This window comes from Lepidothrix coronata, unplaced genomic scaffold, assembly GCF_001604755.1.
Source record: "Lepidothrix coronata isolate B3197 unplaced genomic scaffold, Lepidothrix_coronata-1.0 Scaffold16, whole genome shotgun sequence".
Lineage (NCBI taxonomy): Eukaryota > Metazoa > Chordata > Aves > Passeriformes > Pipridae > Lepidothrix > Lepidothrix coronata.
The window spans coordinates 7,616,278-7,643,777 of NW_016690196.1; the positions used below are offsets into that span (position 1 = coordinate 7,616,278).

At 33.3% G+C, this 27,500-nt stretch overlaps 1 protein-coding gene across 3 annotated transcripts in view; it reads left to right on the forward strand.

Annotated features, from left to right (window-relative positions):
• DNAH8 (dynein axonemal heavy chain 8) overlaps nucleotides 1-27,500 on the forward strand; it is a 129,014-nt gene that overhangs the window by 74,977 nt on the left and 26,537 nt on the right. For all 3 annotated transcript variants that reach the window (XM_017806688.1, XM_017806687.1, XM_017806686.1), the window contains 23 exons: nucleotides 521-734; nucleotides 1,276-1,385; nucleotides 1,974-2,137; nucleotides 5,173-5,365; nucleotides 5,782-5,904; nucleotides 7,556-7,686; nucleotides 7,977-8,130; nucleotides 8,551-8,715; nucleotides 9,295-9,521; nucleotides 9,904-10,022; nucleotides 12,663-12,766; nucleotides 13,665-13,841; nucleotides 15,178-15,345; nucleotides 16,537-16,749; nucleotides 17,991-18,128; nucleotides 18,455-18,582; nucleotides 19,319-19,490; nucleotides 20,732-20,887; nucleotides 22,159-22,314; nucleotides 23,794-23,976; nucleotides 24,445-24,550; nucleotides 25,268-25,520; nucleotides 25,622-25,812. In XM_017806688.1, the coding sequence (XP_017662177.1) occupies nucleotides 521-734; nucleotides 1,276-1,385; nucleotides 1,974-2,137; nucleotides 5,173-5,365; nucleotides 5,782-5,904; nucleotides 7,556-7,686; nucleotides 7,977-8,130; nucleotides 8,551-8,715; nucleotides 9,295-9,521; nucleotides 9,904-10,022; nucleotides 12,663-12,766; nucleotides 13,665-13,841; nucleotides 15,178-15,345; nucleotides 16,537-16,749; nucleotides 17,991-18,128; nucleotides 18,455-18,582; nucleotides 19,319-19,490; nucleotides 20,732-20,887; nucleotides 22,159-22,314; nucleotides 23,794-23,976; nucleotides 24,445-24,550; nucleotides 25,268-25,520; nucleotides 25,622-25,812 (3,745 nt within the window). The remainder of the gene's footprint in view (nucleotides 1-520; nucleotides 735-1,275; nucleotides 1,386-1,973; nucleotides 2,138-5,172; nucleotides 5,366-5,781; nucleotides 5,905-7,555; nucleotides 7,687-7,976; nucleotides 8,131-8,550; nucleotides 8,716-9,294; nucleotides 9,522-9,903; nucleotides 10,023-12,662; nucleotides 12,767-13,664; nucleotides 13,842-15,177; nucleotides 15,346-16,536; nucleotides 16,750-17,990; nucleotides 18,129-18,454; nucleotides 18,583-19,318; nucleotides 19,491-20,731; nucleotides 20,888-22,158; nucleotides 22,315-23,793; nucleotides 23,977-24,444; nucleotides 24,551-25,267; nucleotides 25,521-25,621; nucleotides 25,813-27,500) is intronic.

Below are 27,500 nucleotides of genomic sequence, written 5' to 3' on the forward strand. Positions count from 1 at the left end.
TGTTGGTTTTGCTGAGGTATGTGGGCATATATATAAGGCTTGCTGAATATTATTGGAGTAGTTGCTATGGGGGCTAACTCAGGTGCTGTAGAGTGGAATGTAGAGTGAATAACCTTTTCAAAATAAACATCTTCCTCTTTCAGAAAAGAATTAGTTGTTTTGCTTCAAAGGAGACCAAAATTGAACTGAAAAGCATAGTTTGAACATCTGTAGCTGAATGTCCAGCAGCAAAATAAGGAACAGAAAATTTTTCCCCCCAGTACATTCCTTAACTTTTAGTTTCATTTTCTTGATATTATGTGATAGTAGGGCCATGAAAGAATTTTTCTGCCATTTAAAATTGCATAAACCAAGATCATCCATATGACTAAAGAAGGAAGTTTAATCTGGTTTTAGATTAAAGTGAAAATATTTCTCTATGGATTAATGGTAAAGTTACAAGACAAAATTAAATTATCATGGTATATTTTGTTTTTTCTTGCATGAATTTCTAATTTGTACAAGTTGCATAAACTTGCAGATAACAAACGAAATTGTCCGTCAGATGATGGAAATGAGAGGAATGTACAGCTTGGATAAACCTGGAGACTTCACTACAATTGTAGATGTACAAATAATAGCAGCAATGATACATCCTGGAGGAGGCCGTAATGATATTCCCCAGCGTTTAAAAAGACAATTTTGTGTGTTCAATTGTACATTGCCATCCAACGCATCCATCGACAAAATATTTGGTGCTTCTTTCTTCTGTTTTAGTATAATTTATTTTTTTCAATAATTGATTTAAAATGTATAAAAGTATACTGTCTTTCTCACTTTCAATGTGCAAATTCAGAGTACTTCCAATGAAAAAACTGAAGTTGTATTACAGCAAAAATAGTCCTATGGAAGAGAAATTAACCCTTTTAAATGCTTGCCTTTCTAATTTTGGACAAACAAATGTTGAGAAAGTAATGGCATTTCCTGGAAGACTGTTATTAGTCTGTAGGTTACCATTCTACCTCTGTACTGTCTGAAATGCACTCTGTTGCTAAATTTCTCGATTCTGTTAGCTCTGTCAATATAGTATATTGTGAAAAGCCAGCACTTACTGCCTGCTGTTAAAATGCCAGTTCAGAAAAGCCACAGACATCAAAGAAAAATCATTTAGCCTGTAATATAAAATTAAGTTTTACCAATTAGTGTTTTAATTAAGTACTAATATGTCTTGCTTACAACCTACCTTATTATATCCTGCAACCTGAGATTAATTTATATTGCATTTTATATTTTCAGGTGTTATTGCCTGTGGATATTTTCATTCCTGTAGAGAATTCCAGCCTGAAGTATGTGATCTGGTGGAAAAATTGGTCTCAACAGGCAGAATATTGTGGCAGCGGACAAAGGTATAAATTACAGGAAAAGTTTTATCACAATCAGTCTGAACAGAGTGCCTATTGGTGTAATTTAAGTGACTATTCTCTCTAAGAGAGTGTTCTCTCTAAGAACATATCTATAACAAAAACACACATACACCCCAAACCCAAACAAAAAAATAAAAGAGAGAAAGATGTCTTGGAGATGAAACCTGAAAAATATCAGATTTCTGTATACAACACATGAATGGAAATAATCAGTCCATTCCTTCCTATAATCAGTGTTACCCAAAGCTTTAATCACTATAGCTAAGGAACACAGAGTGAAATTCTTTATAAATTATAACTTTTAACTTATATAAAACCAGAGCAACGTATGAAACAATTGCATCTTATAAGAGTTGGTGTTCTACATTTATTGCTAGATGCTGCTTTCAAACAAATTAGATGCTTTTGGTGACTTTTTGCAGAGTTTTCCCACATTATTATGTGTGAAAATTAGTTGTTTTTTTATTTTTATGTTTTATATGTGTTATTAATTATAAATTTATAATTTATATTATTCTTGATTCCTTCTAAATGTTACTGATTTTTATTATTGACAATATTTTTCTTTAGATAAAGATGCTGCCTACACCATCTAAATTCCACTATATCTTCAACCTTCGAGACCTTTCTAGAATTTGGCAAGGAATGTTAACTATAAAGGCAGAAGAATGCAACAACAGCACTGTCCTTCTAAGGCTTTTTAAACATGAATGTACCAGAGTAATTGCTGACAGGTATAATAAGTATAGCATTTTATATCTAGTAGATTTAGCCATTTACTTCATATATGCTCATATATCCATACAACTTCTAAATATGATAAACCTTATTAGGTCAGTGTGAAAAATTTTGTCTTATTTTACATGAAGTCTGCACTGGGATATTATCCCAATAAATATCATGCTATATTTTGATAGATTAACCAAGTAATTGGGTGGACAACATCCAAATATGAACATATTATATGTTATAACCTACTTTTTTTTTGCGATTTGGCTACACTCAACAAGTTACACTGTAAAAAAGAAAATTGTAGAGTGTCCTAAATTTATATGGAAAGAATAATATAAAATTGCTTTGATCTCCTCACAGGAAAAAAACCCAAACAAACCAGGATTGCATGCCTGTGGCTAAAAATTGGCCCATCTCCTCTAAGTCTCTGTCAAAATATTCATAAAACAGATACAGCTATGAACTGTATGTGTTAGAGATCAGTATTATTTTTCTATTTATAGTGTCTGATTTTCTTGTGCAATTCTAAGTAGCATTATAGCTGTCACTAAAAACTTGACATATACCTACTACTACTGTGAATTATTATAATTTATATATTTTTTTTTTATTCTGATATCCTGAGGAAGGGCCTTCGTAATTTTTATTAAATTAATGTTTTACAATTAAATCATTAAAATTAAATTTTACTCTCAAAAATATGTATTCTTATTTTCTTACCCTTTATTTATTTTGTAAAGCTATCACAAAATGAAAGAACTGAGAAATATTTTGCCACGGGCACAAGACAGCATATTATAGTGCTTTTGCTTTTAATTAGACCTAAAGATTTTGAATTGGAAAGTAACTAGGAGTTACCTGCCATGACCAGAATTTTTTCAATATTCAACATAGCTGCAAAAGATTAAAATGGACTTTCTCTGCTTTAAGATGCTGACTACATAAATACATTCTACTGTAGATGATTTAGCATGGTAGCAGGCAAGATGAATACATAACAATTGAGTTATATTCAAGCAGAGTCAGGCTTAATTGTATTATTCTAGTAACTTTTCAACATAATGGCAAGAGCAAAGGTATAAAAGCATTATAAGCAGTTCCATCTCTGGTTTTGAAATATAAGAGGGACAAAGGGAAATCCTCCTAAGTATATGTTCGTATGTGGACCTTAGCATCTACTCAGTGGAAACAGTAAAAAAACAATATATATGAAACTTAGTGTTGAATTGCACACTGCCAAAACTTGTGGATGAAACAACTGCCCTACATTTCATGTAAATGTTACAAACTATTCATAGACCATTGTTAAAAAGTTTTATTTACCATCCCCACCTGTATCTTCTAGAATCCCTCATTTTCTTGCATGAGAGTTCTGAATTACTGACAAAGGCCGTCTCATTTTTCCCCAGAAAGTGCATTAGCAAACTTGAGTTAAGAGCCGAGGAAGATTTCTATTATGACCAGTTTCAATACCCCAAGTAGAACTCTAATCCTGCTCACTACCTCCTCTCTCCTAAGATACATATGCTAAGTTCAGTAAATGTATGCAGGAAATCTAGAAGGAAATCTTATTCATCAGTTTTCAAGAACACAAAAATGAAGGCCAGACTTTTCTGCTGACTTTAATAGTTATTATTATTGTAACCAGAGAAAGCCTACTTAGTGCAAATCCACCACAAAATCTTAAGAGTGCTGATATTTCTAACTGCCTGAACTATCATGTATTATACAAACTTTCACGTTGGCTGATATATATACATATACACATATGCATTTATATGTACCACAGAGTGCTGTTGATATAAAAAGGGGAAAAATGTTTAATTTTAATTTAAAGTTAGGATCAGACCCACTGATGCAGTATACAGTGTATTATTTTCTGATTTCAAGTTAGGAGTAATATCATTGACATTTACTGAAACAGTCTTTTATTTCTATTACTTGTTGTGGGGACTTAAAAAATCCATGGAAGATATGTATTTGCAGATATGTTATATACTAGAAAGAGGGTAAGAGAGAGTGTAGTCATGCAGGCCCCTCCTGCACATGGCTTTTAGGTTTCCTAGTGGTTAGTATTATAATGTCATCATGAAACCCCTCTAACAAGAATGAAACTTATAATGTATATCTAGGCTGTCTCTGCACTACAGTTCTTCAGTTCTTATTTGAAAACCCAGAGCACTGAGCTTTTTCATGTTTATTCTATTTTCCTCTCAGTTGTATCACTGAGAAGAAAAAGAAGTCAATAAATGAAAGTTGGGGTTTTTTGTACTTTGACATTCACAGTTGGAATTCACTTTTTCTGGGGTCTATGTGGCTCTTGCTTTTTATGTTTGTCAGTAACTACCAAGTAGCATTCATGGTTGCTTCTCAGATAATCATAGCAACAGACTACTTTGACAGAGCAGTCAAAGATCTGATCTGTATTAAAATCAGGGGAAGCAAATAAAGTTGTTTAAACTATGACATGTAGTCACTAGTATCTGTTTGCAGACTTTGTTTTATTACTCCCTCCAACCCCAACGTATATTCCCCTCTGTAATTTATGGGTTTTGGTGTAAGGGAGGTTGAGAATAGAATCAGGTTGTATTGACATATATTTATCTTCCTTTCACTATTCCTTGTCTCATTGCAGTTTCATAGGCAATGCTATAATAACATAATTTATGCTATTCTACTGCATGTTAAGATGATAAGGGTCACTTAGCAATGGTTTTTTGGGAGAGAATTCACCCTTTTTCATTCTGTCTCATCTGAAAAATTAAATGGTCTGTCATTGCCTAGTTCCAGGTGAAAGTTGGAAGTAAAATTATTTTTTTTGTTTTATGTTTTATGTGACTGACTTTAGAGTATGGAAGCATTTGATTTCTGTGAATGTTACCTAATCCATTTCTGTGACTATTGTCTATTATATATTATCTAATATTTATTTTTCTTTTAAATGTTGTGTTGGTTTTCTTTAGTATTTAATTACCTGTTTTCTCCCTACATAACTTGAAATATTTTTTTTAAAGTTGTAATAATTTATGATTTTTAGATTTAATACTCCTGAAGATACAGCCTGGTTTGATAAAACTATTGCTAAAACAATGGAGGAATATGTGGATACAGATTTAACCAAAGTTCTTGAAGCTGAACCGTATTTTGTAGACTTTTTACGGGATGAACCTGAAGCTACTGGTGAGGAACCAGAAGATGCTGAACTTCAAGCACCAAAGGTTTATGAAGAGGTATTTCATTTTACACGTAAAATACTAGGCACTGAAGTTTTCCTTTAATTTATGTTATGTTGCTGAACTCTTATAATACAGAAATTTTTGTTGACTACCTACCACATTTTTTGTGAAAATATATCTGGATTTTTCTGGTTAGTATGCAATAAATTATTTTAGTGATGTTAGAGTTAATAATGCCATATAAGTGTGTTTTATTCATTCCTATTCTCTGTGCTTCTTTTTTTTTTCACCATTAGCAAAACGTTTCTGCTTAAACACACTTACAATCTTTACAGTGAATTAGCAAGATAATATCATTACACTGGCCAATGTATAAACTGAAGTCTGTGTAAAAATAGTACAGCTTTAAAATTGTGAAGGGTCATACTAGTGTTGTTACTGATTTTGTTTTTTTGTTTGTTCGTTTTCAGGTTCCAAGCTTTGAATTTCTTTGTGAAAAATTGCGGGCGTATCAGGGACAATACAATGAAAATATTAGAGGATCATTTCTTGACTTGGTGTTTTTCAAGGATGCAATGACACATCTTGTAAAGGTTTTGTATTGTTACTTTTTTATTAGTTTAAATATCGCAACAGTGTCCTGATTTAAGCAAGCTACGCTTAGAGGGCACATTCTGGAAAGCTACTCTTATCCCCAAACCTTCTTGCCATTTTTGCCTAGTCATTTTCAAGAACTAGGAAAGAGCTACAATCATTTTACCTGTTTACATGTTTTATAATAAATTCCTTCTTTAATATATTTGTTTAACCTTCCACGTATTCAGAGGTATGAAGATTTTCCTTGATGGGAAAGGTGAGCTCATAAAGACTTTCATTTATATTTTGTATGTGGAATGATTTTTAATAATTTGGAATTCAGAGAACACTTCAAAGGTTCAGCTGACAGGTGACCAAAACAACATGAGTTAGAATCTGACTGGGTGGGAGGCATGAAAAGAAATATAAATCGAGGCTGCAGTAGAATCAATGTGTAGAATTTAGGGTAGAGTATGGTTCTCAATTTACAATCATTTGTACCCCTATGCAGAAAGGAATATATAAGAAAGAAATTCATCTGAAGTCAGAATCTAATTCATGGGGGGAAATAAAGACAAAGTATGAGATTTTTTTGAAGCACTGTGTCTCAGGTTTAAGAAGTTGTGTTAGTTATCTCAGGAATTACTTTGGATGATCTGTTTACTGAAAGACACTTAAAAGTTGCTCTGAAACAAAACCAGATGGAGATGTTTTGTTCTTTTCTAGCCGACCACAAAGGAAGTAAATAAGTGTTTGTTTTGCATTTAAGCAGAAGTAAATGATTTTCTATTTAAATATAGTTCATGTGATGCTAGGTGAATTTCAGAAGACCTTGGAAGTCTCTGATGCAGTTAGTGAGAGCAGGGCTTCTTTGTGCTAAAGTGACAATAAATTTAGTCACCCGCATAATTTCATATTGAGACTTCTTTAATATAGTTATCTGGGTAGGCTTAGAGGAAACTGTGCATTAAGCCAAAATTTCTTAGAAGGAAAAAATTATTATAGTTCAAAGGCTCGATGTAGATGCCAATCTTTTGCATTTCATGCATAATTTACATGAGGACCAAAGCATAATGAAGAATCTGAAAAGTAATAGTGCACTAACATATAATAAAACTAAAGAAGAGATGATGTATATAGAGGACATGTGTGAAAAAACAGTAAGACAGTAAATTTGTAATCCAGCTTTTGTATCAGAGAGACTTGGTAAGAAAACTATCACAAAGGAAATGTTGCAGGTAGATAAAATAGAAGGTAATACTAAAGGATAGTTTAACTCTGTCCAAGTCTTTCAGATTCCTAAAATTAGGAATGTATTATGTTTGTTCTTCTAGCTAAAGTTTTTTGTTGATATTTCTAAATACATTCAGGAAGATGCCTTCAACATAAAATGGAGCTCTAAATGTATTTATGTATTTAAATCCTATGTGTAACTGATCATAACCATCCTATATTCTTATATGCATCTTCTTCATTAGTTACACAAAATTCCTAAAGAATTTACAAATATTCTTTTGAGAGGAAAAATTTTCTGCAAGTATCCTTTTAATAATCTTTACATTGTAATATGGGAAATTAAGTGTAAAGCATAATAGATTTTTAATTCTGCTAGTTAATATTTAAATTTAAAATTATTAGCAATATTTTCTTTCATTATTTCCTATATAGATTTCCCGGATTATCCGAACAGCATATGGAAATGCTTTACTTGTTGGAGTTGGTGGTTCTGGAAAACAAAGTCTTGCAAAGTTGGCCTCCTTCATTGCTGGCTATAAAATATTTCAGATCACTTTAACCAGGTAGGAAATGCAAGAAATATATAAATCACATTTATGGTATTGTGGGGGGGGCTTGGGGGCGTTTTGGTGTTTTGGTTTTTTTATTCCCAATAAATTCTTGTCTGATTTGCATACAACATTGGATTTAGTCTGACTTGAAAAGGGTGGACAATGTGTTAGCTATTCCTGTGCCAAAATTTGTATTTTTATGTAAGATGTTTGCATTATCATTTATAAAATGCTGTATTCCAAAAAATAGCAGTATTATGGGTTGGTTTTAATTAAGAGGTAATATTCCTTATTGCTCCTAGATCCTATAATGTAACCAATCTGGCAGATGATCTAAAAGTGTTGTATAGAACAGCTGGACTAGATGGACAAGGCATCACTTTTATTTTCACTGATAATGAAATAAAAGAGGAGTCATTTTTGGAATACGTAAATAATCTGCTGTCTTCAGGCGAGGTAAGAGTCTCAACTTGACAGGCAATGTACTTTGGAAGCAGGAAACTGTAAAATTTGTTCTCACTAGCTTACTTATTTTGGTAATAAGCTGTAGACTCGAGAATGATTAAAATATTTCAACTTCTAAAATAGGGAGTACTCTGGGTATATATTCCCTTTATCTCTATTTCAATGTAAGCCAGGACAATATAAAAGTACATGATGATTCAGTGACCTGTCAAGATCTATACTCTTCCAGAGTTAGACTTCCTAGTTTTTAATTGAGTTACGTAAGTCTAAATCAAGGAAGAATTTGGTTTTTAGTCTAAACTGTGTATGTACAGAGAGAGATATACACATGTAAACAGAAAAATATTTATAAGTTCTATAATAATTACATCCATGCAATTAATTTTTTATCAATTTTTATTTTATAAAAAGATTTCTAATTTATTTCCTCGGGATGAATTGGATGAAATCACGCAAGCATTAATAGCTGTGATGAAAAAAGAGATGCCTCGGCATCCTCCTACCTTTGATAATCTCTATGAATATTTTTTAACTCGAGCAAAGAGGAATTTGCATGTTGTCCTCTGCTTTTCTCCAGTAAGTTTTTTCTTTGTATTTCTTTTCCTTACTTCCATTATTAAACTGTCCTATATGGTGTGAGAAGATTAGTCAAGTTTTATATTTTTAAGGAATTTTTAAGATGCATAATAAGATTACCGAAGTCCAGTTGTAATTGCTGAGATAATAAAAATAATAGTAAAGTTGTCAGAACTTAACATCAAAATAGTTAAAAATTACATAATTCCTTGCACATTAAAGTATTATTATTTTATTTCCCTGCAATATTCTTTCTTAATATATATCAATGAATGTATCTTTTTGAAATCCTTGCTTGTTACTTGAAAACAATATTTTGTTGGAAATGAAAATAAAGTATTTGGCATTTCAAAATATTAAAACATATTCATTTGTCATGAACTTCTTTCTTCAAATTTCATAAAATATTGAATGTTGAAAATGTAGCAGAATACCGTTAGAAAAGAAAAAAAAATTCAGGGTGTTTTAAGCAGAAAATCGTCGAAAAAATATACTACTTAGTTGTTTGTACGAATTAAACAGTTTGATTGACCTTAGATTAAGAATCGTCTTGTAAATTAACAGTGATACTCTCTTCAGGTCGGTGAGAAGTTCCGTGCACGTTCCTTGAAATTTCCTGGTCTGATATCAGGGTGCACCATGGACTGGTTCAGTCGATGGCCAAAGGAAGCTCTTGTAGCTGTATCCAGTTATTTTCTTTCAGAATTTAATATAGTCTGCTCTCCATCAGTTAGAACGGAAATAGTGGAAACCATGGGTGTCTTTCATGATATAGTTTCAGAAAGCTGCGAGAATTATTTCCAAAGGTAATATTTTCTACAAATGCGACAATTAACCCCAAAAATGTTGCTCATGATAGTGTTTTTTGAACTCATTGTGTTATATGAATCTGTAAGTGAATTTTAAGACTAATAAAAAATTAATGTGTTATATCAATATATCCTAAGGACATGAAAAAGAATTATTATGTTGCAAAGTCTTTATCTTCATTCCCACTATCCAACAATCTTTAATATTGCTTATGTGGATAAAAACAATGTAATTGGTACTAAGGATTTGCATTATGAAGAAGTTTTTGAATGAACTGAGACTTGATTTATATAATTTCCTCTTTCATTGGAATTAATCATATGTACATATGTACATATCAAAAAACGAAGTTGACGTTGCCAATATTCTTTGGTTTAGGTATCGAAGAAGAGCTTATGTAACACCTAAATCTTATCTCTCTTTTGTCAATGGCTACAAAGAAGTTTATACTGAAAAGTTAGAGAGTATTAGTGAACAGGCTGAACGCATGCAAACTGGTAAGTGTATATTTCCATGTATGATCTCAAATGATCTATTTTCACATTATGTAAATTTTCCTCTATGGGTCTCTTGCCAGTTCCTGAAATCAGGACTTATTATCAGTCCTCTTTGAGATAGGGTAAAAGTCTGAGAACCTTGAAGATTTCAGATGGTGGGTTTCATTTTGGGTTTTTTGTATTCTTTCTACAGTTTTTCTATTTCCAAAAATAACGCAAAAGTAGTAATGTAAGTAGCTTCAGCACTGTCAACAAAATGTCATGTAGTTTTTAGTAGCCTCTGACATGTCATCACAAGTTTCCTATGTGGTCTTCAAAACAAAATGATTGTGTGCATGTGAACATGTACATGTATATGTTCTACTGCAGCATCTGTATATCACTGATGCTTAGAAAACCATGTCTCAGCTTATAGGCAATACTCATACCAGTTAAAAAATATTCTAATTAGCTTCACTTGCACAGATAAAATGTATTACAAAAGAACAAAAACACTGGTCATCGCTGACTACAAATGTGTTCCACTGTTAACTGCATCCTAAGGAACATTCTCAAAAAATTTACTGTAAATTATTTAGCTACCATCTCACACATCCATCTTTTAATCCTTAATCTTCTTCATCTAATGTCCAAAAAGAATTCGAAGGTTAAAAATATCAGCCTTGACAGTTGTTTCAGTTTGTTAAAATATCCTGATATGGAATTTCAATTTAACGCTATTAAGCTCAGCTGAGATAGTGTCACTCTTTTCATCTCCTTGTTGAAATGTTTGTCCTGTATGTAAAGATGTCTGGGCCAATTCAAGTTTCTTGTAAATTGGGAAAATTCTAAGAAATATCTCAATCAATACTAATTTCTAGAAAAGTGTCAGGTGTGCCCTGGGCAGCTGCTGCAAATGATCCATTTATTAACAGTCCATCAGAAATAACATAGAGGATGTAGAATACACAGTTTTGGTTATACCCACATAGTGATAAACTGGTCCTGGCCCCTGTAACTAGGACACATATCCTATGAGGAGCAGCTGAGGGAGCTGGGGTTGTTGAGTCTGGAGAAAAGGAGACTTAAGGTGGACCTCATTTCTCTCTACAGCTACCCAAGAGGAGACTGCAGTGAGGTGGGGTTTGGTCTCTTCTGCCATGTGTCAAGTAAAAGTATGAAAGGAAATGGCCATAAACTGTGCCAGGAGAGATTCAGATTAGAAATTAGAAAATATTTTTTCACTGAAAGAGTGGTTAGGCATTAGAATAAGTTGCCCAGAGAGGTGATGGATTCACCGTCTTTGGAAGTGTTCAAGAGGACATGACAGTTGGGAATATGGTTTAGGGGTGATTATAGTGGTGCTGGGTTGACAGTTGAACAAGATGATATTGAAGGTCTCTTCCAACCCTGATGATTCTGTGATTCTGAAGAATGGCAGTAGCCTAATCATGAGGCAACTGTTTCAGAAGAACAAGAGATATACTGGAAGAGACTGCATGTGTGTGTGAAATGCAGTAGCAGAAAATTGGTGAGCCATCACAGAAAAACAGTGCACATCAAAAGTGTAAATGCAAGTGTGTGCTGACTCAAGCCCTTAGGGAGAGAGGGCAATAAGGGGAATTGCTTCCAGGCAACCTGTATGACTTAAAGATTCAGTGATAAAGAAAGGGGTGAGGAGAAGTTTCAGCATGCAATGTGGAGCTCAGGATTGGCCAAAATATCTTTGCACAAGTCTGTGAGCAAGAGAGAAGAGAAAAAAAGAATCTATGAATGCATGGGAAAGATTGAATATATAATAATTATAGAGGGACCAAGCTCATCTCTTTCTGGATGCTCCCAGACACATGGTGTGATTCTTAGGGTGTCCTGTGCAGGGCCAGGAGTTGGACTCAATTCTATGAGCTGTTAGGCTGAGTGGCCTCTATGGATGGTTTCTTCAGCACATATAAGAGCTATGACGAGACTGGCCCTAAGCATACATGTGCTTTTCTACACTCTCTGTCACTAGGAGACGGTAAAATCAATATTCAGGAGCTGGAGATCATAATCTTGCTGTGATCTTTGGGTCCACTTTTGGCTTCACTTCTTCCCACATCTTTCTAGAATGAACTGCCTATTAGAAGGCAGTCATGGGTCCTTATGTCATTTCTTCATTCAATGACACAAATGAAGTATCATTTGGATTTTCTGATTGCCCCATGACTTTATGACACAACATATCCTTGACATAGCCCCCTCTTTTTTTTTTTAAGAAGTCTATATGAGCATAACCATATTTTATTGCAGGTAATATCCCAGCTATAAAATTTTAGGTACGGTTTATAGCTATAACAAACTAAAACTAAGTAGTATGGATTTCTCCTTTGGAGAATTAAGGTTGTTTATAATAATTTTATGCCTGTGAAATAATTTATATCCATAGGACATCAATATAAAATATAGGACACAATATAAAATATAGGCACAATCATGATAATATGACTGCTTACACATACTTTCTCTCCTTTATATAAATTAAATGAGACATAAATTTAAATTTGCATAAAGTTAAATGAGAACACAAGGTACAAGGCATGTGAGATCTGAAGCTAGATCGTATTATCTAACTAGGAAAAAAAGATGTTTCAATTTTTCTGAATTTTGTCTTTTTATTAATAGGTCTTTCCAAGCTAATGGAGGCCAGTGAATCTGTTGCGAAGCTCTCCAAGGAGTTGGCTGTTAAGGAGAAGGAACTGGCTGTGACATCTGCTAAGGCAGATAAAGTAAGTACTTGAGTGTTAAGTAGTATCAGAATATCAAGTGGGGTAAAATGCTATTGCAGAATTTTCTCATAATTTGCACAATCCAAAAAATTTGTCTTGTTGTCTAAAATGAGGCTTCAGTCTTCTCTCTATGGCTTCAGTCCTCTCTCTGTAGCCTGTTGATTTAGCATTTGCTTCTGAAAGTGAGGCACTTTTAAGACTGCCTCACCTCACTCAACCAACGGAGATTGAGTGCTTTCCTGGTTCTTCTACCATTTCTTACCCACTCATATAAGTATCATGTTCCCTTTTTTCCATGGCTTTTTTTTTGTGTGTGTGTGCTTGATTAACATTTGTTAAATTTGGGGTTATATGTGCACTTACTAGCAGATAAGAAGTTAACATGATAATGGCCTTTACTATTTCAAAATTCCTTAGAAAAATGTTCATCACACTTCAGTTTCAGATTTTGTCTTTTCCATTAACAAGGTATCCGTGTGTTCGTGGGATTTGTGGTCTGGTAGAAATCTGGTTGCCAAAATTACTCTTTGGAAAGGTGTGCTAGGGAATGGATTAATATAGACCTTCTGTTTTCTGGAAGATACCATAATGCACCATGATGGTGCATGTTTAATATAGAGAGCAAACTTTTGGCTGGTGATTGCTAAGGGACTGCCTGCATTCCTCAAGGCCTTTAATCTCGTAAGAGAGAAATATATAATAGAAAGGGATGAAATTAAACTTCTCACATTTAATTTTTATTCCATAGTTATATGATGCCATATATAGTTAGCTGTAGTTAGTTAGGGTTAGCTTTATATTTTAAGTAGCTGTTATATACCTGTTTTATCTTGTGTCTGATAATCACTTGTTCCACCATTTTGATTTATGCATTTTTTGTGTTTATTATCAATTACAGGTACTGGAAGAAGTCAAAGAAAGTGCTGAAGCTGCATCTAAAATAAAACAGGAAGTCCAGGGTGTGAAAGATAAAGCACAAAAAATCGTAGATGCAATTGATTTGGAAAAACAGGAAGCAGAGAAAAAATTGGAGGCAGCTAAACCAGCATTAGAAGCAGCAGAAGAAGCACTGAAAGTGAATAAGTCTTGCATTGTCATTAGTATAGTACTATTTGCATTACCAGTGAAAGGCTGGAGCCACCAACATACATTTGTCACTTGGTTTTGACTGCTGTCATCAGCTCTTCACTGTTGGTGGACATGTCTCTCAGGAATATTTATGGCACTCACATTTTACCTTAAACACATAGAAACTATTTTGTATTATTTTTTGCTTCCACCCTAATAATTGATCATTATGAAGGTGTAAATCTTTCCAAAAGCTACAGATGCCTTTAGAGTATCTGTTACTCTGAATTCAAGAGAATACTACTTGTGCTAACAGAATGTTTTTAATTTACACTTAAGTAGTTTTACCTGTCTTTTAAGACAAATGAAAGGCTGTCTCTTCACCAAAAAAACACATTTTATTTTGAGAGAAACAGGAAACAAGGGGTATTCAGGATCAGAATCAGGGTTCAGAAATTTGGAGGCATTGCTGTGGTACATAATTTCATTATTCTGCCCTGAAAAATTAAACAGTAAAGAACTCTGGAATCAGAAATCAATGATGTATTATATCCTTAAGCCTTCTGTTCCAGTTACCAGAATTTATGTGACAGAAATGATTGAGTGGAAAAAGCAAAAAAAATGGAGCAATGTTTGCTTTTACATTGTCATTTAGATAATGAGATGAATGAAACTTCCAAAAATGGTTACAAAGTTCACTTATAAAATGTGTGGACTTATAGAATGGTTTCTGTAATGTGTCTGTAACTACTCCTTCTATACAGGTAGTGCTATGCCTGTATTTTTATACACAAATTAATATATTATTTTTGAATTTTTTAATAATTTATTAATTTTGTAATGGTTGAACTAAGCAAAGTGTGACAGTGATGCTTCTAGGAAATTAAGTTAAAAATGGTATCTCATACTTATAATAATTTAAAACTCAACACAAATAACCAAATCCATCTCAGAATAAATGATAATAACACTCAAAAATCTGAAATACTATTTTATCAAGGAAACTGATTTTAATTAGGTTCCATGCAATTTTTCAATGTACTTTTCTTCAAACACTTAGACTGATGAGTTAAGTTAATGTTGCTGTATGTAAATTTTATTTTTGAGTGATGTCTTCAGTACTGGGAAGATATTCTTGTCTAATATTCATTACAATTATTAAACTTTCATGAACCTATGAAGTTTGTTAAACTAAGCCAAGTTTCTTGCTTCTTTTGATATGTACTTAGTACAAATTTACTTCAGAGAAAAGCATTGCAAACAAACATTAAAATCAAGATATTGAGTAGGAAAACAGAATAATGGTATTGATGAAGTATTTTGTTACATCTTTCTTCAAATAGACTATCAAGCCAGAGGATATTGCTACTGTTAGAAAACTTGCAAAACCTCCTCACCTGATTATGAGGATTATGGACTGTTGTCTGCTACTATTCCAAAAGAAACTGGATCCAGTCACCCTGGATCCAGAAAAGCCTTGCTGCAAGCCATCGTGGGCGGAATCATTAAAAGTAAGTAGAGTTTTCAAACAGTGTTTCTTAAACATCAGAAATAGCAATTTGCATATCAGAGAACTTATGCTGTTTACCGAAAACACGACAGAATTTTGTAGAAAGGCAAACATATAGTTTTAGGATGGACATAGATAGTATATAGATGAAGTTTATCTGGTAGAAATAGCAGGTGAATTGCTTGGAGCCTTTTGCAGTAGGAGCTTTAGAGTTTCTTTGCCCTGTTACTAGCACATGGCCTGATAGCAAATAAAGAAATCAAACCAGTCATGCTAACCATACATAAGCTAAAGACATTCTGGAAAAGCCCTCTTTGAGAACTTGTATCTTCACATTTAAAGTATTTTCTGAGCCATTCAAGCTCCTTGTTTGTTTGAAAGATTAATTAAATGACTAAGAGATAGTAGCTTTTCCCATTCTGTGTTTCAATATTCCTGGCCCAAATTCCTTGGTCAGCCAGCCATTTTTTCCTCCCAGACTTTGATCTTCTCTCAGGATACACCTTGATTTCCATGGCTTCTCTTGCCATTCTTTAAATTCTGTTCTCTATGTCTATTAGTGTATTAATATGCCAATATTATTACCTTGATATTTTTTCATGCAAATGATGAAAAATTATGTATATTGGATACAAATAGTGCTCTTGCTTTTTATTTATGCTTTTACAGTAACTAAGAAATCATCAAAACCTTTTGTTTTCCACTGACATAATAAAATGGGTTAAGCAGTTTTTCCATTAATTGTCTTCAAAATACTTAAACACTCATAAGAAAAAGTTAAACCCAATGATTTCACTTTTCAGAATTTAAATCACATTTCCAAATGCATAAGCAGTTTTTTGCATTCTTCAGGTAAGTTGCAAATATATCTCTGAGGCTTTATTTTCATTCTTTTTTTTTAATTACATGGTGTTTCTTAAATGCTTTTAAAATGTCAACACAGGAATATAGAAGATGGAAAGTACATCAATAACTTTCCAACCTAGTTACTGGAGTGTACTTGCTTAAAACTCCAAAACAATCAAAGATGTGTGGGAGGATTTACAACTGACTAACACAGCTGTAATATTTACTATATGAATTACCTTTGCTTACAGAAGAATTTTGGGAACACTTTTTAAAATAGTCATCTGTTAACAAGGTTTTGAATGTAAAATGTTTAAATAACTCATAAATATGTTGGGTTTTGCAGCTTATGAGTGGCCCATTCTTGAGCAATCTACAGAACTTTGCTAGGGATACAATCAATGATGAGACAGTAGAATTAGTCCAGCCTTACTTTGAAATGGAAGACTATACACTGATGAATGCTAAAAAGGTGTGTGGCAATGTGGCAGGACTCCTCTCTTGGACACAAGCCATGGTGGTATTTTATGGTGTTAACAGAGAAGTCTTGCCTCTTAAGGTAATACAACATCTCTTGCTTTGTGTTTGCTTACCATGTAATTTAGTTTAGTTTAATTTAATAGGATTCTACAAATATAGATATAGATAATTTTATTCAGACATAATAGCCTGTGATGTTAGTGGCTAAAGATGATAAGAGCAGAAAAAACTGTATTCTCTTCTTGATTCTAGGTAGAACGCAGAACAAAAAATTAGCCTAGATTAAATTTATGTGCTCTGGTTTACTGTGTATAGGAAAGGTGTTTACAGTCTTTGTTTTTATAATGTTATAATTACTTTATAATTGTTTTCAAAAGGTTGTACCAGGATCTTCATTCCTTCTCTAAAGAGTCCTGCAAATAGAGCTTTGCAGTTATTTTACCTTCTTTGCTTTCACACAGTAACTTAAATGCAGTGGAGGACTGATATCTTGCCCAAACATTGGCTTTCTGAAGAGATTCAGAGCTCACATCAATAAAGGAGCTGTGTTGCAATAGTAGGAAGCAAATGGAGTAAAACATTTTTAAGAGTAAATTTTACTTTATTGTGGGTGTTCTTTTTCATGTTTATGAAACTCAAAGGCAGTGATTTTTCGTTCTAAACAAAGATTTTCCCCTAAATGTAGCACACTTTAAAAAAAAAAAAAGAGCAAAGCATAAGTTGATTCCAAACATTTTGCACATTTTTGTCTCTGGTAGAAGAGTTATTTACAAAAGCAACGATAACACAGATGAATGATTCAAAAATAATTTCATTCATTTCTTGCATTTACTGTAATTATGATTTTAGGAGCAATGGGAAGATTCACTGTTTTAGGACTATTGTTTTATAGTGGTTCAAAGCAATATTGTTACATGATAAAGGGCCAATCTCCTGTTATGATTGCTGGTCACTACAGAATGTACAAATAAAAAAGAAAATAAAACATATAGTCAAGTAAGAAGACTGAGTGATTGTTCCTCTAGTCTAATCAATATATACAGATCAGAAACTTTGCCTTCTTAACCAGCTTCTTGAAATGTAAATTTTTCTAAAGGAATGTTGACAATATATAGTAGGAACTCTATTGCTATTTAACAAAAAATCTTATCTGCAGTCCATATGTGATATAGTTTTCAGATTAATTGTTTTTGATATTTATATAAAAGTTACTTTGACGTATTATTGTCTCATTATTACCAGCTAAGCAGGCTTAAATAGTTCATTGATTTATGTTCATGTCTTATATGATTGTTGTTTTAATATTTCTTCTCTTTGCAGGCTAATCTGGCAAAACAGGAAGGTCGCCTGAAAGTAGCTAATGCAGAAAAAGATAAGGCTCAGGCGGAATTAGATGAAAAGCAAGCTGAACTGGATAAAGTGCAGGCAAAGTTTGATGCAGCAATGAAGGAGAAAATGGTGAGACAAAAGTATTTTAGTCTTATGAAAAATACTTACATACAATACTGTCAGGATTTGCTGCAAACACACATTCGCCAGCTACCTTGAGTAGCATGGATGAGATTCAGGTATAAAAGTAAGAGATTTAAATCTATATTCTCTCCTATTCCCTTATTTCGGTGAATAGGAGCATGATACACAACAGATGCCCTTAAGAGTTCTCATGAATGAGTTTTAAATAAATAAAATAGCAATAATAAATATAAGAAGATGAAAAAATATAAAGTAACTCCAAAGTTTTGCATTTTATGATTAATTTATGTAGGACATTTTTTCAATTTTAGGACTTGGAGAACGATGCAGAAGCATGCAAAAGAAAGATGCAAGCAGCCTCTGCGCTTATAGATGGACTGAGTGGAGAGAAAGTTAGGTGGACTCAGCAAAGCAAGGAATTTAAGGCTCAGATTAAAAGGTATCAAATTCATTACAGAAAAAAAAGAAAATACATGTAAAAACTGAAAGTGCTAGTAAGCAATTTAGTAGCTTTAATGGTCGTACATAACTTTCTTCCTGGAAATCGTAATATAGCAACACAATCAAATGAACTATCCTGAAATCTGAATTTTCCTCCCATAAGTGAATACATGAGTGCTGAGTGCTTGTATTTCAGTTAAGAACAATACCTCTGATTTTGGAATTTACTTCCAAAGAGATTATTACTAGTGCTGTTATGTGCCTGTATAACAGCTGCTTCTCCAGCCCCCTAATACTGCACGTCATTCCAATGTCACTGGGGAAGTAAAACATTCAGATAGGCTCAGCTTCTGTAGAACACTTATATCACCAAAAGTTTCCTGTGGGGAAACTGGGCATTTCTGGTGAGGTCTACTCGTTCTAATAGAACTAGGTTTGTATCCTCGATAAATATTTTATTGCATATATATTGTATGTATGCATATATTGTATATATTTTTAAGAAATAAACAGTTTTCTTGCTTCAGTTATGAGAGAAGAAATAGTTGTCATCAGGGTTTTATTGTTTTGTGGTGTTTTCTTACGATACCACTCTTAAGTTTTGCCACAAAAATACTTTGCTAACACAAAGAAACTATTTGTTTGAAATCTTATATTTCAAAAGCTGGTTGTTTAAATCAATAGGAATTGAATTTGTAAATTACCTTTTAATTATGATTTTGTTCCTTTTCTAGACTTGTGGGAGATATACTGCTCTGCACAGGCTTTCTTTCATACTGTGGACCTTTTAATCAAGACTTCAGGAATCTTTTGCTTAAAGATTTATGGGAAGCAGAGTTGAAAGCTCATAAAATCCCCTTTTCTGAAGATTTGAACCTCATTTCTATGTTGGTAGATCAACCAACAGTAAGTTCTTGGTGCTTGGAGGGTTGAATTTCTATTATCATATTCTGTAAGTGTTAGCAGAAATTATGCTTGCTTTGAGCAGAACTATAATCCCCAAAATTCTCAATATTGCTGTGCTATGTAGTTCCAAATGCTCTTGGCAATTTTCGCTAAACATTGGGGTGTTGAGCAATGGGTTAGATAGGTAAGAAAGTTATAAATAAGTGACATATAAAATTAGACCATTCCCAGTAAGCACACTTTTGAGTACCTTATTTTGAGAGCCCATCACCACAGTTATACATCTCTTGTTGTGGTTTAAGCCCAGTCAGCATCGAAGTACCACTGGAAAATAAAATTGGAAAAAAAAGATAAACTTCTTGGGCTGAGATAAGATCAATTTAATAATTGAAAAAATATTTATCAATAATAATGTTGATACTACTACTAATAATAATAATAATAATGCAACCCGAGAGGAACAAGTGATGCACAGTAGAATTTCTCACCACCTGCTGACCAACACCCAGCCCATCCTCAAACCACAGTCAAGCCTCTTTTGGGTAATTCCCTCACTGAGCATGGCATTCTATGGCCTGTTTGAGTCAGCTGTCCTGGCCATGCTCCCTCCCAGTTTTTTGTGCACCTCCTCGCTAGTAGAACATGAGACACTGAAAAGTCCTTGACTTAGGGTAAGCGCTACTGAGCAGCAGCCAAAATATCAGTATTATCAACATTATTATCATACTAAATAAAAAAAAAATACAGCACTGTACCATCTAATAGGAAGAGATAGAACTCTGTCTCAGGCAAAACCAGGATACTTCTAAAACAGTGGGTTTGGTTGCAATTTTAAAAAAGAGTGCATAAAGTCTTTTCATTTAATGTGAATGTATGAGAAATCAAAGAGAGCAATGCCAGAATCTTAAAGTTTCCTTCAGTAAATATTAATCCCCAAAAACTCTCTTAGCTTGGTTTTCTTTTAATTAATCCCAATGTTTAATTTGTCTGTCAAGCTGTCTTTTGACATCTTTACACTTTTAAAATATATTTTTTATGATTCTATGTAGTTAAAAAGACTGATAAAATAAATTCCTGGAAATATTTTTACATTTACATTAATAATTTTTCAGCAGGTTTAGATATGCATCCCCTTTGGTTTGATGTCCCTGTTCTTAGAACAGTTGTAATTGAAGGATATTTCCGGTGATATTTTATTCCAAACTACCTTTTTTAATTTTTTTTTTTACTTTGTTCTTTAGATTAGTGAGTGGAATCTTCAAGGACTGCCTGGAGATCATCTCTCAATTCAGAATGGTATCATTGTCACTAAGGCATCTAGATACCCGCTTTTGGTAGACCCACAAACTCAAGGGAAAACATGGGTTAAAAATAAAGAACAGGATAATGAATTGCAGGTAAACAGAATTTCAGAGAAATAACGTGCTCTATTATAGTCCTTCAAACATTATTACTTTAGAGGAGGTTTGCATTTGAGTCAGTGTAATCTGAGATAACTTTAACATGTATGGAGACTGACAATTATGTAGATGCATCAGCAGGAAACTTGACAAGAGCTGTAAATCCCACTCAAGGACTTGAAAAAGACCAAGACCATATAACTGGTATAAAATCTATCAAGAAGCATAAAAGAGAAGGAAGTAGCCTTTTGTTCAAAATTGGTGAGTATATTCCCTACACAAAAGAGGACAAAGACGTGATAAGTACAGCAAAAGACTAAAATATGAAATCATTAAATGAGAGTAAATTGGGCAACTATTAGTAACATTACAGACAAAGGCAGGATAAGTTACAGCTCTGAAAATGTAAGCAAAGCAGTTAAACTGATGCAGTCCAGAAGATAGAACCTGAGAGGATGTTCATACGTGAAGTTATTGCTACAAAAAGAAATTGAGGACAACCAGCTGAAACCAAACCCAATAAAAATTTGCCTGTCCTAACATTACTTCATAGCTCTTTTATAGCTTAATCCAACAGGGTAAAATGTCTGCTCATGAAGTATAATATAAAAAAGTTCATGTGTCACCATTTGCATCACAAATGAATTTTCCCAAGTGATATAGCATGAAGAAGGGAATCTGCATTTTAAAACCCTTAACCTAAATGTTGCAAAACTCTTATATCCTGAATATCAATAAATTTTGGAGGATTTAGTATTAGTTAATTATATATAGTTTATTTATTCAGGTTTTATGAATCCCATTTCATGAAATGTCAGTCTGGGTTCAAAATATTGTAACAGCAATTCATTTGTTAGACTGAATTCATATTTCCAGAAAGAATTTCTCAACACTTCAAAGCCAAAATCAGAAAATCTAGTCCTCAGGACATAGAACAGAAAATTAAAGGTTAGGTGTCTCTGATTTCAAAAATACACATAACATCTTCAATATACAAAAAGCTGTACCAGTTTTATTTGGTACATTATTACTCTCACAACGAAGTTTTGAGGATTCTATTACAGCCAACCTTTTTATGGTACTTTTCATTGTACACACAAGAAGTATTTCTGCATAAATTGCTGCATAGTCAACATTTATATTATTTTCTTTAAAATGCAACCAACAGAAACAACGGAAAAAGTTTCCATAGTTAGATCTGTGATTTTCATGTAAGACTTTCAGGAAATGTTTTTGCCCTTACACCAATTTATAATTTGCTTTTTGAGGTAACAACTCTGAATGACAAGTATTTCCGACAGCACCTAGAAGACAGTCTTTCACTGGGCCGATCACTCCTGATTGAAGATATAGAAGAAGAGTTGGATCCAGTCCTTGATAATGTATTAGAAAAGAATTTCATGAAATCTGGATCTGCATTTAAAGTTAGTAATCAAACAAAAGAAGTGGAATAGGTAGTTTTGTGACAAATGATATTTTACCATTATTCCAAACCTCTGCTGAATCAGGTAAACTTTGTATTCAGTAAAGTGTAAAGAATCAAACAGAACTAATAAAATACAGGAGACAGAGCCTCAGCTGTATAGTAAGTTGATGAGTCTAAAATTTGAGTTTAACTGCTAAAGTTATCACTGAAGATTCCAAACTGGAACCAATTATTTTTATCCTATTGAATGCTTGAAATATTTTCTCTTGATTTTCACACTTTAACAGAATTAATAGAATTGAAAAGATCTCTTCCTAATGGGAAGCACTGATTGTGGCAACTGCAAAAATCTTTAATCAGTTTAAAGCTGTTTTCTGATGGAACAAGCCAAAAAGCACAAAGATTTATTAATAATATTTATTCCCAGCCTTGAAAAATCTTTCTGACCATCAATAGATAAATAAATCACTCCCAAATCTTAACAACAGATCCCTTTCAAACATTCTGAAATAAAATGAATGCACATGCTGTATTATTTCTAAATAATGTATTGTAATGTGTATGTGTGTGTGTATATATATATATATATATATAAAATGTACATATATGTATAATAATGTAATTTATTTTTATCAAATAATCTTAATTAAGTGCCTGGGATATGAGAGAGAGGGTAGACAAGATTGCTGATAATAATGAAAGTAAAATGGTTGCTATTTTTGTGCAGTAGTTTTATTTTGAATGTTAGTGCAAATACGCTGAAGGGAGTAGCTTGGTCCTACTCCTTTGTAAAGCAGTTATTTGAAGTGGCCTTGGAGGCTCATATGTTGGAGCCGCCTATGTCCCCCGACCGCCCCATGGTAGTGGAGCTGGAACTGGATGATCTTTTCCAACACTAACAATTCTATGATTCATATTATGCTATACAGTAATCAGATTTCCTTGTGCACATGCAGCTTTCGAGTTAGACTGCAATTTTGGAATATCTTAACTCTGTAAAAATTTCTTTGGAAAACTCTGAATAAATTTTGAATTGCTTTGGAAAAATTCTTTGAGATCTGCTTAATCTTGATAAAGATAGAATTTATCTCCAATAATTTATGTTACATTGTTGGATCATGCAATTCCTCTTTTTTCTTGAACACAAGAGAATAATGATTTCTACAAGGGTCAGCAGTTTCCACCATCTTCATTTGAGGTGTAATTAGAAGCCCAAAGCCTAAACCACATGGTTCTGAAGCTGTTAATCAGAACCCACAGTGAAAGTAACCCCTATATTTAGCTAGAGGGGAATGCTGCATTTATAATATACTTTATGTTTGGTCATTGACTGATATTTTCATGACAAATTTGAATTGTAAAATAAAATTTCTCTCTTTGGCATTTCAAATAAGGTTAATTTTTTTTCTTGTCAATATTACTGTGTTTAATAAAGCTCCTTTTCCTCTGTTTAATATTATTTGAACTTACTCCACAGGTGAGAGTTGGTGATAAGGAAGTAGATCTTATGAATTCATTTAGACTCTACATTACTACAAAGCTACCTAATCCTGCTTTCACGCCTGAAATTAATGCAAAAACATCAATTATTGATTTTACTGTTACAATGAAAGGACTTGAGAATCAGTTACTGAGAAGAGTAATACTTACTGAAAAACAGGTAAGTTAACAGTACACATAAACTATAGTGATGCTTAATTTATTCTTTTTTTTCACTCAACATGTTTTGGTATGTAGGGAAGATGAAATGTTCAAATGGGTAAAAGATATCAGCCATTTTCTAAAATTTTATTCAGATTCGGTATAGATATTTCCAACTAACAAAAATACATCCGGAGGCTCTTCTACATATGACTGTCAGTATGACACAAACAATTAAGCACAGGTATTTCTCATGGATAAGATACGTCATAAGATACTGAATAAGCACTGCTTAAAAAAAATTGCTATTAAAGCAACATTTTAGATACCCAAACCAGAAAACTGCACGTTTTGTGACCGTAACCAACTCTTCACCTGTATCTTCAATCACAATTCATGAACTTGAAAAATCAGAACTGAATTTTAAGTATCCCTCATAGTTGCAGTCCATAAAGTGTCATGCCATTTTCTTGGGTTTTAATAATAGGAATTAGAGGCAGAACGAATTAAACTCATGGAAGATGTAACTTCTAATAAGAGGAAGATGAAAGAACTGGAAGACAATCTTCTTTACAAACTAAGTGCAACCAAAGGTACTGTATCAAAGGATTATTCAGATTAGGCAGATTAAACTGATTCACACTAGAACCTTTCCATACAGAAATTGATTTATCCATCTAAGATACAATAAGAGAACATCCAGTGGTAGGAGAATGAGGGGTACGAGGGATTTAGTACTATAACATGCAGCTATATACAATTCTAGACACTTAATATCTAAACAAGTTTTTTGAAATAAATCCATTTTTGAGAGATTTCTGCCCCTCAAATGACATAAGATATCTATCTGATCATGGGCAAACTCTTAACCCATTGAAAATGCAAAGTAAAATGGGTTAATTTAAAATGGTGTTGAAAGTCTTTCACAATACATTAGGAGCCTGAACATGATCCATTACTATCTCAGGTGGAAAAAGAATCTGGTAACAGTAAATTGATCAGTGACTGCTGGAGATGCATGAATACTGTTGAATGGCCATTTCCTTTAGGACCCTAGGTCTTCTTTACTTTGAGTGTACCAGTGAATAGACTTCAAAATAACTGAAGTACTATGTACGAGTATGTATTTTATGTATGTATTTTTAGCATTATATATCCTGTTTTATCTCAATTTTAAAACCTTTCTGTAATTCAGTAAATAATTTCTATTTGTTATTAATATTTCCTGTAATTTGGCCCTTTTTTATGTATATATGAAATGAAAAAATTATTATAAAAATGTCCTAAACATCCATTATTTTACTTTTTAGGTTCATTAGTAGATGATGAATCCTTAATTGGTGTTCTGCAAACAACTAAGCAAACAGCTGCTGAAATAGCTGAAAAGTTGTCTGTGGCAGCAGAAACTGAAGTGAAGATTAACACTGCGCAGGAGGAATATCGACCTGTTGCTACCCGTGGAAGCATTCTTTATTTTCTTCTTACAGCAATGAGCATGGTCAATAATATGTATCAAACTTCACTGGCTCAATTCTTGAAGCTATTTGATCAATCCATAGCCAAGTAGGAAGACACAGATTTTTCCTACTATTCAGATGTTTGCCTTTCCAACGTATTTGCTGCTATTAACACGGCTTTCTTTGTGCTTTGTTTTCATGATTCAGATCTAAGAAGTCTCCTGTACCTCAGAAAAGAATCTCAAATATTATTGAACATCTTACCTTTGAAATTCACGCATATTCAGTTAGAGGCTTGCATGAAAACCACAAATTCCTCTTTACCCTCCTCCTGGCATTAAAAATTGATCTTGAGAGGGGACATGTGGAAAACAGAGAGTTCCAAACACTCATTAGAGGTAATTTTTAAAAGTTGTGTTATGTGTAGAGCTAATTCAACTTTTTTAATTTTTATGCCATTTCAAAGTATGATTTTTTTGGCTATATCGTTTCTCCCAACTGTTCTGTGGAGCTGCCTCTGTCCTTATGCCTGCTGTGGTCCTGTAAAGATAGATGCAGTTCTCTGCCTCACTTCTACCTCTGCCATTTAACCAGCCTGTGTTCTATCCTGAGATCAAGATGATAGTTCTGGTTTTCTCCATCAAGCTGTTTATTGTATATTTTTATATTCTATTTGTATCCCTATATTATAAATTAGGTGGTCCTTTTTGATCCTTTGCTTCTCTGCTTTGATAGAGCTGAATAAAGCTATCTCCTCAGCTGCCAGAATTGCTCCACATAAAGTTGAAGACGTGCTGCAAACAGTCTTTTATCAGTTTCAGTTTGAGCTTTCTCTGACTTTTGCCAACCACCTGACACTAACTTTTAGAGAACATAAGGTGTTTCTGTGGCCCAGCTGACAAGGTCTGCCTCCTCTGTACTCTATGGGTTTGTGCCTCTCCTGAAAAATGTGATCAGGATTGCTTATGTGGAGGTCCATATGAAACTTGTATGAATTTTACAGTGTTCAAATGAATCCTGCAAAGGTCTAATGTCAAAGTAGTGAACCCAGATTTGAAGATAATTATCTGTCTTTAAGCAATCAAATGGATAGGAAACAACCTTCAATTCACTTTCTGTTTTGCCTTTCAGTTTGTCGTAATGGTTTTATCCCTTGAGAATGGTATCCACCTACCAATTTACCACAGGTGTCAGGCATGCTTGGAATTTTTTTCAAAATTAACAGACTGCTTTAGTGAGGCATTAGGCAAGGAATCATATTTTTTGGCTTCTCAGCTCATGGATTCTTCTTTTGCAGAGGAAAACATGCCTTGGACATCTGAAGCAGAATGTGGTCACCTCTTTTTAACTGATGAGAATCTGTAATGAAAATACTTCTAGCAATTTTTGTCTAGAACATACGACTGCAGTTTCCTGCCAAGCTTTAGCAGAGGTGATTTGATAGTGAGAAATTTTTCTGGTGTATAAAATGACACCAAAACAGCACCATATTTTCTTTAATTATTCACATTATATTAAATAAGATTGGGAAGTAGGCAGACACCCAGCCAATTTGTCCTGGACTCTTAGGTATCTTATGCAATGAATGAATTCTTCATTTTTCCTCTTTGGATGAACAGTTCTTTGTGCAAAATGAACATCATGTTACCAAACAGCAGCTGAGGAAAGGATTTATTTGGAAAATCAATCTCTATTCCTCTTCTTTCCATTTCTTTTCCAAGAGATTTCATTGCTTATTATCAGGGGATGTCTCAGTGAAATAAGCATTGCTATTTGAAATGAAAAGGTCTCTCAAACATATTGTTCAGCCAGTCTCAGGAGATTATCAACTTTAAGTCTTTCATTCTGCTAAAGTACATAAATTGAATTTCATTCTATTTGCTGTGTTCCATCAAAGCTAATCACTAGACCCTTCCAGAATATTCTAATGCTATAGCTTGAAGGTAAATTTAAGTCAGCAAGACTAAAAAAGCAGATCCCCAAATTATAGGAAAATAGCCTCCTAAGATAATGGTGTAGAATTTTTATTAAAGCATTAGGAAGGAAGAAAATCCAAAGACATGATAATATCTAAGGAGTTAATTGA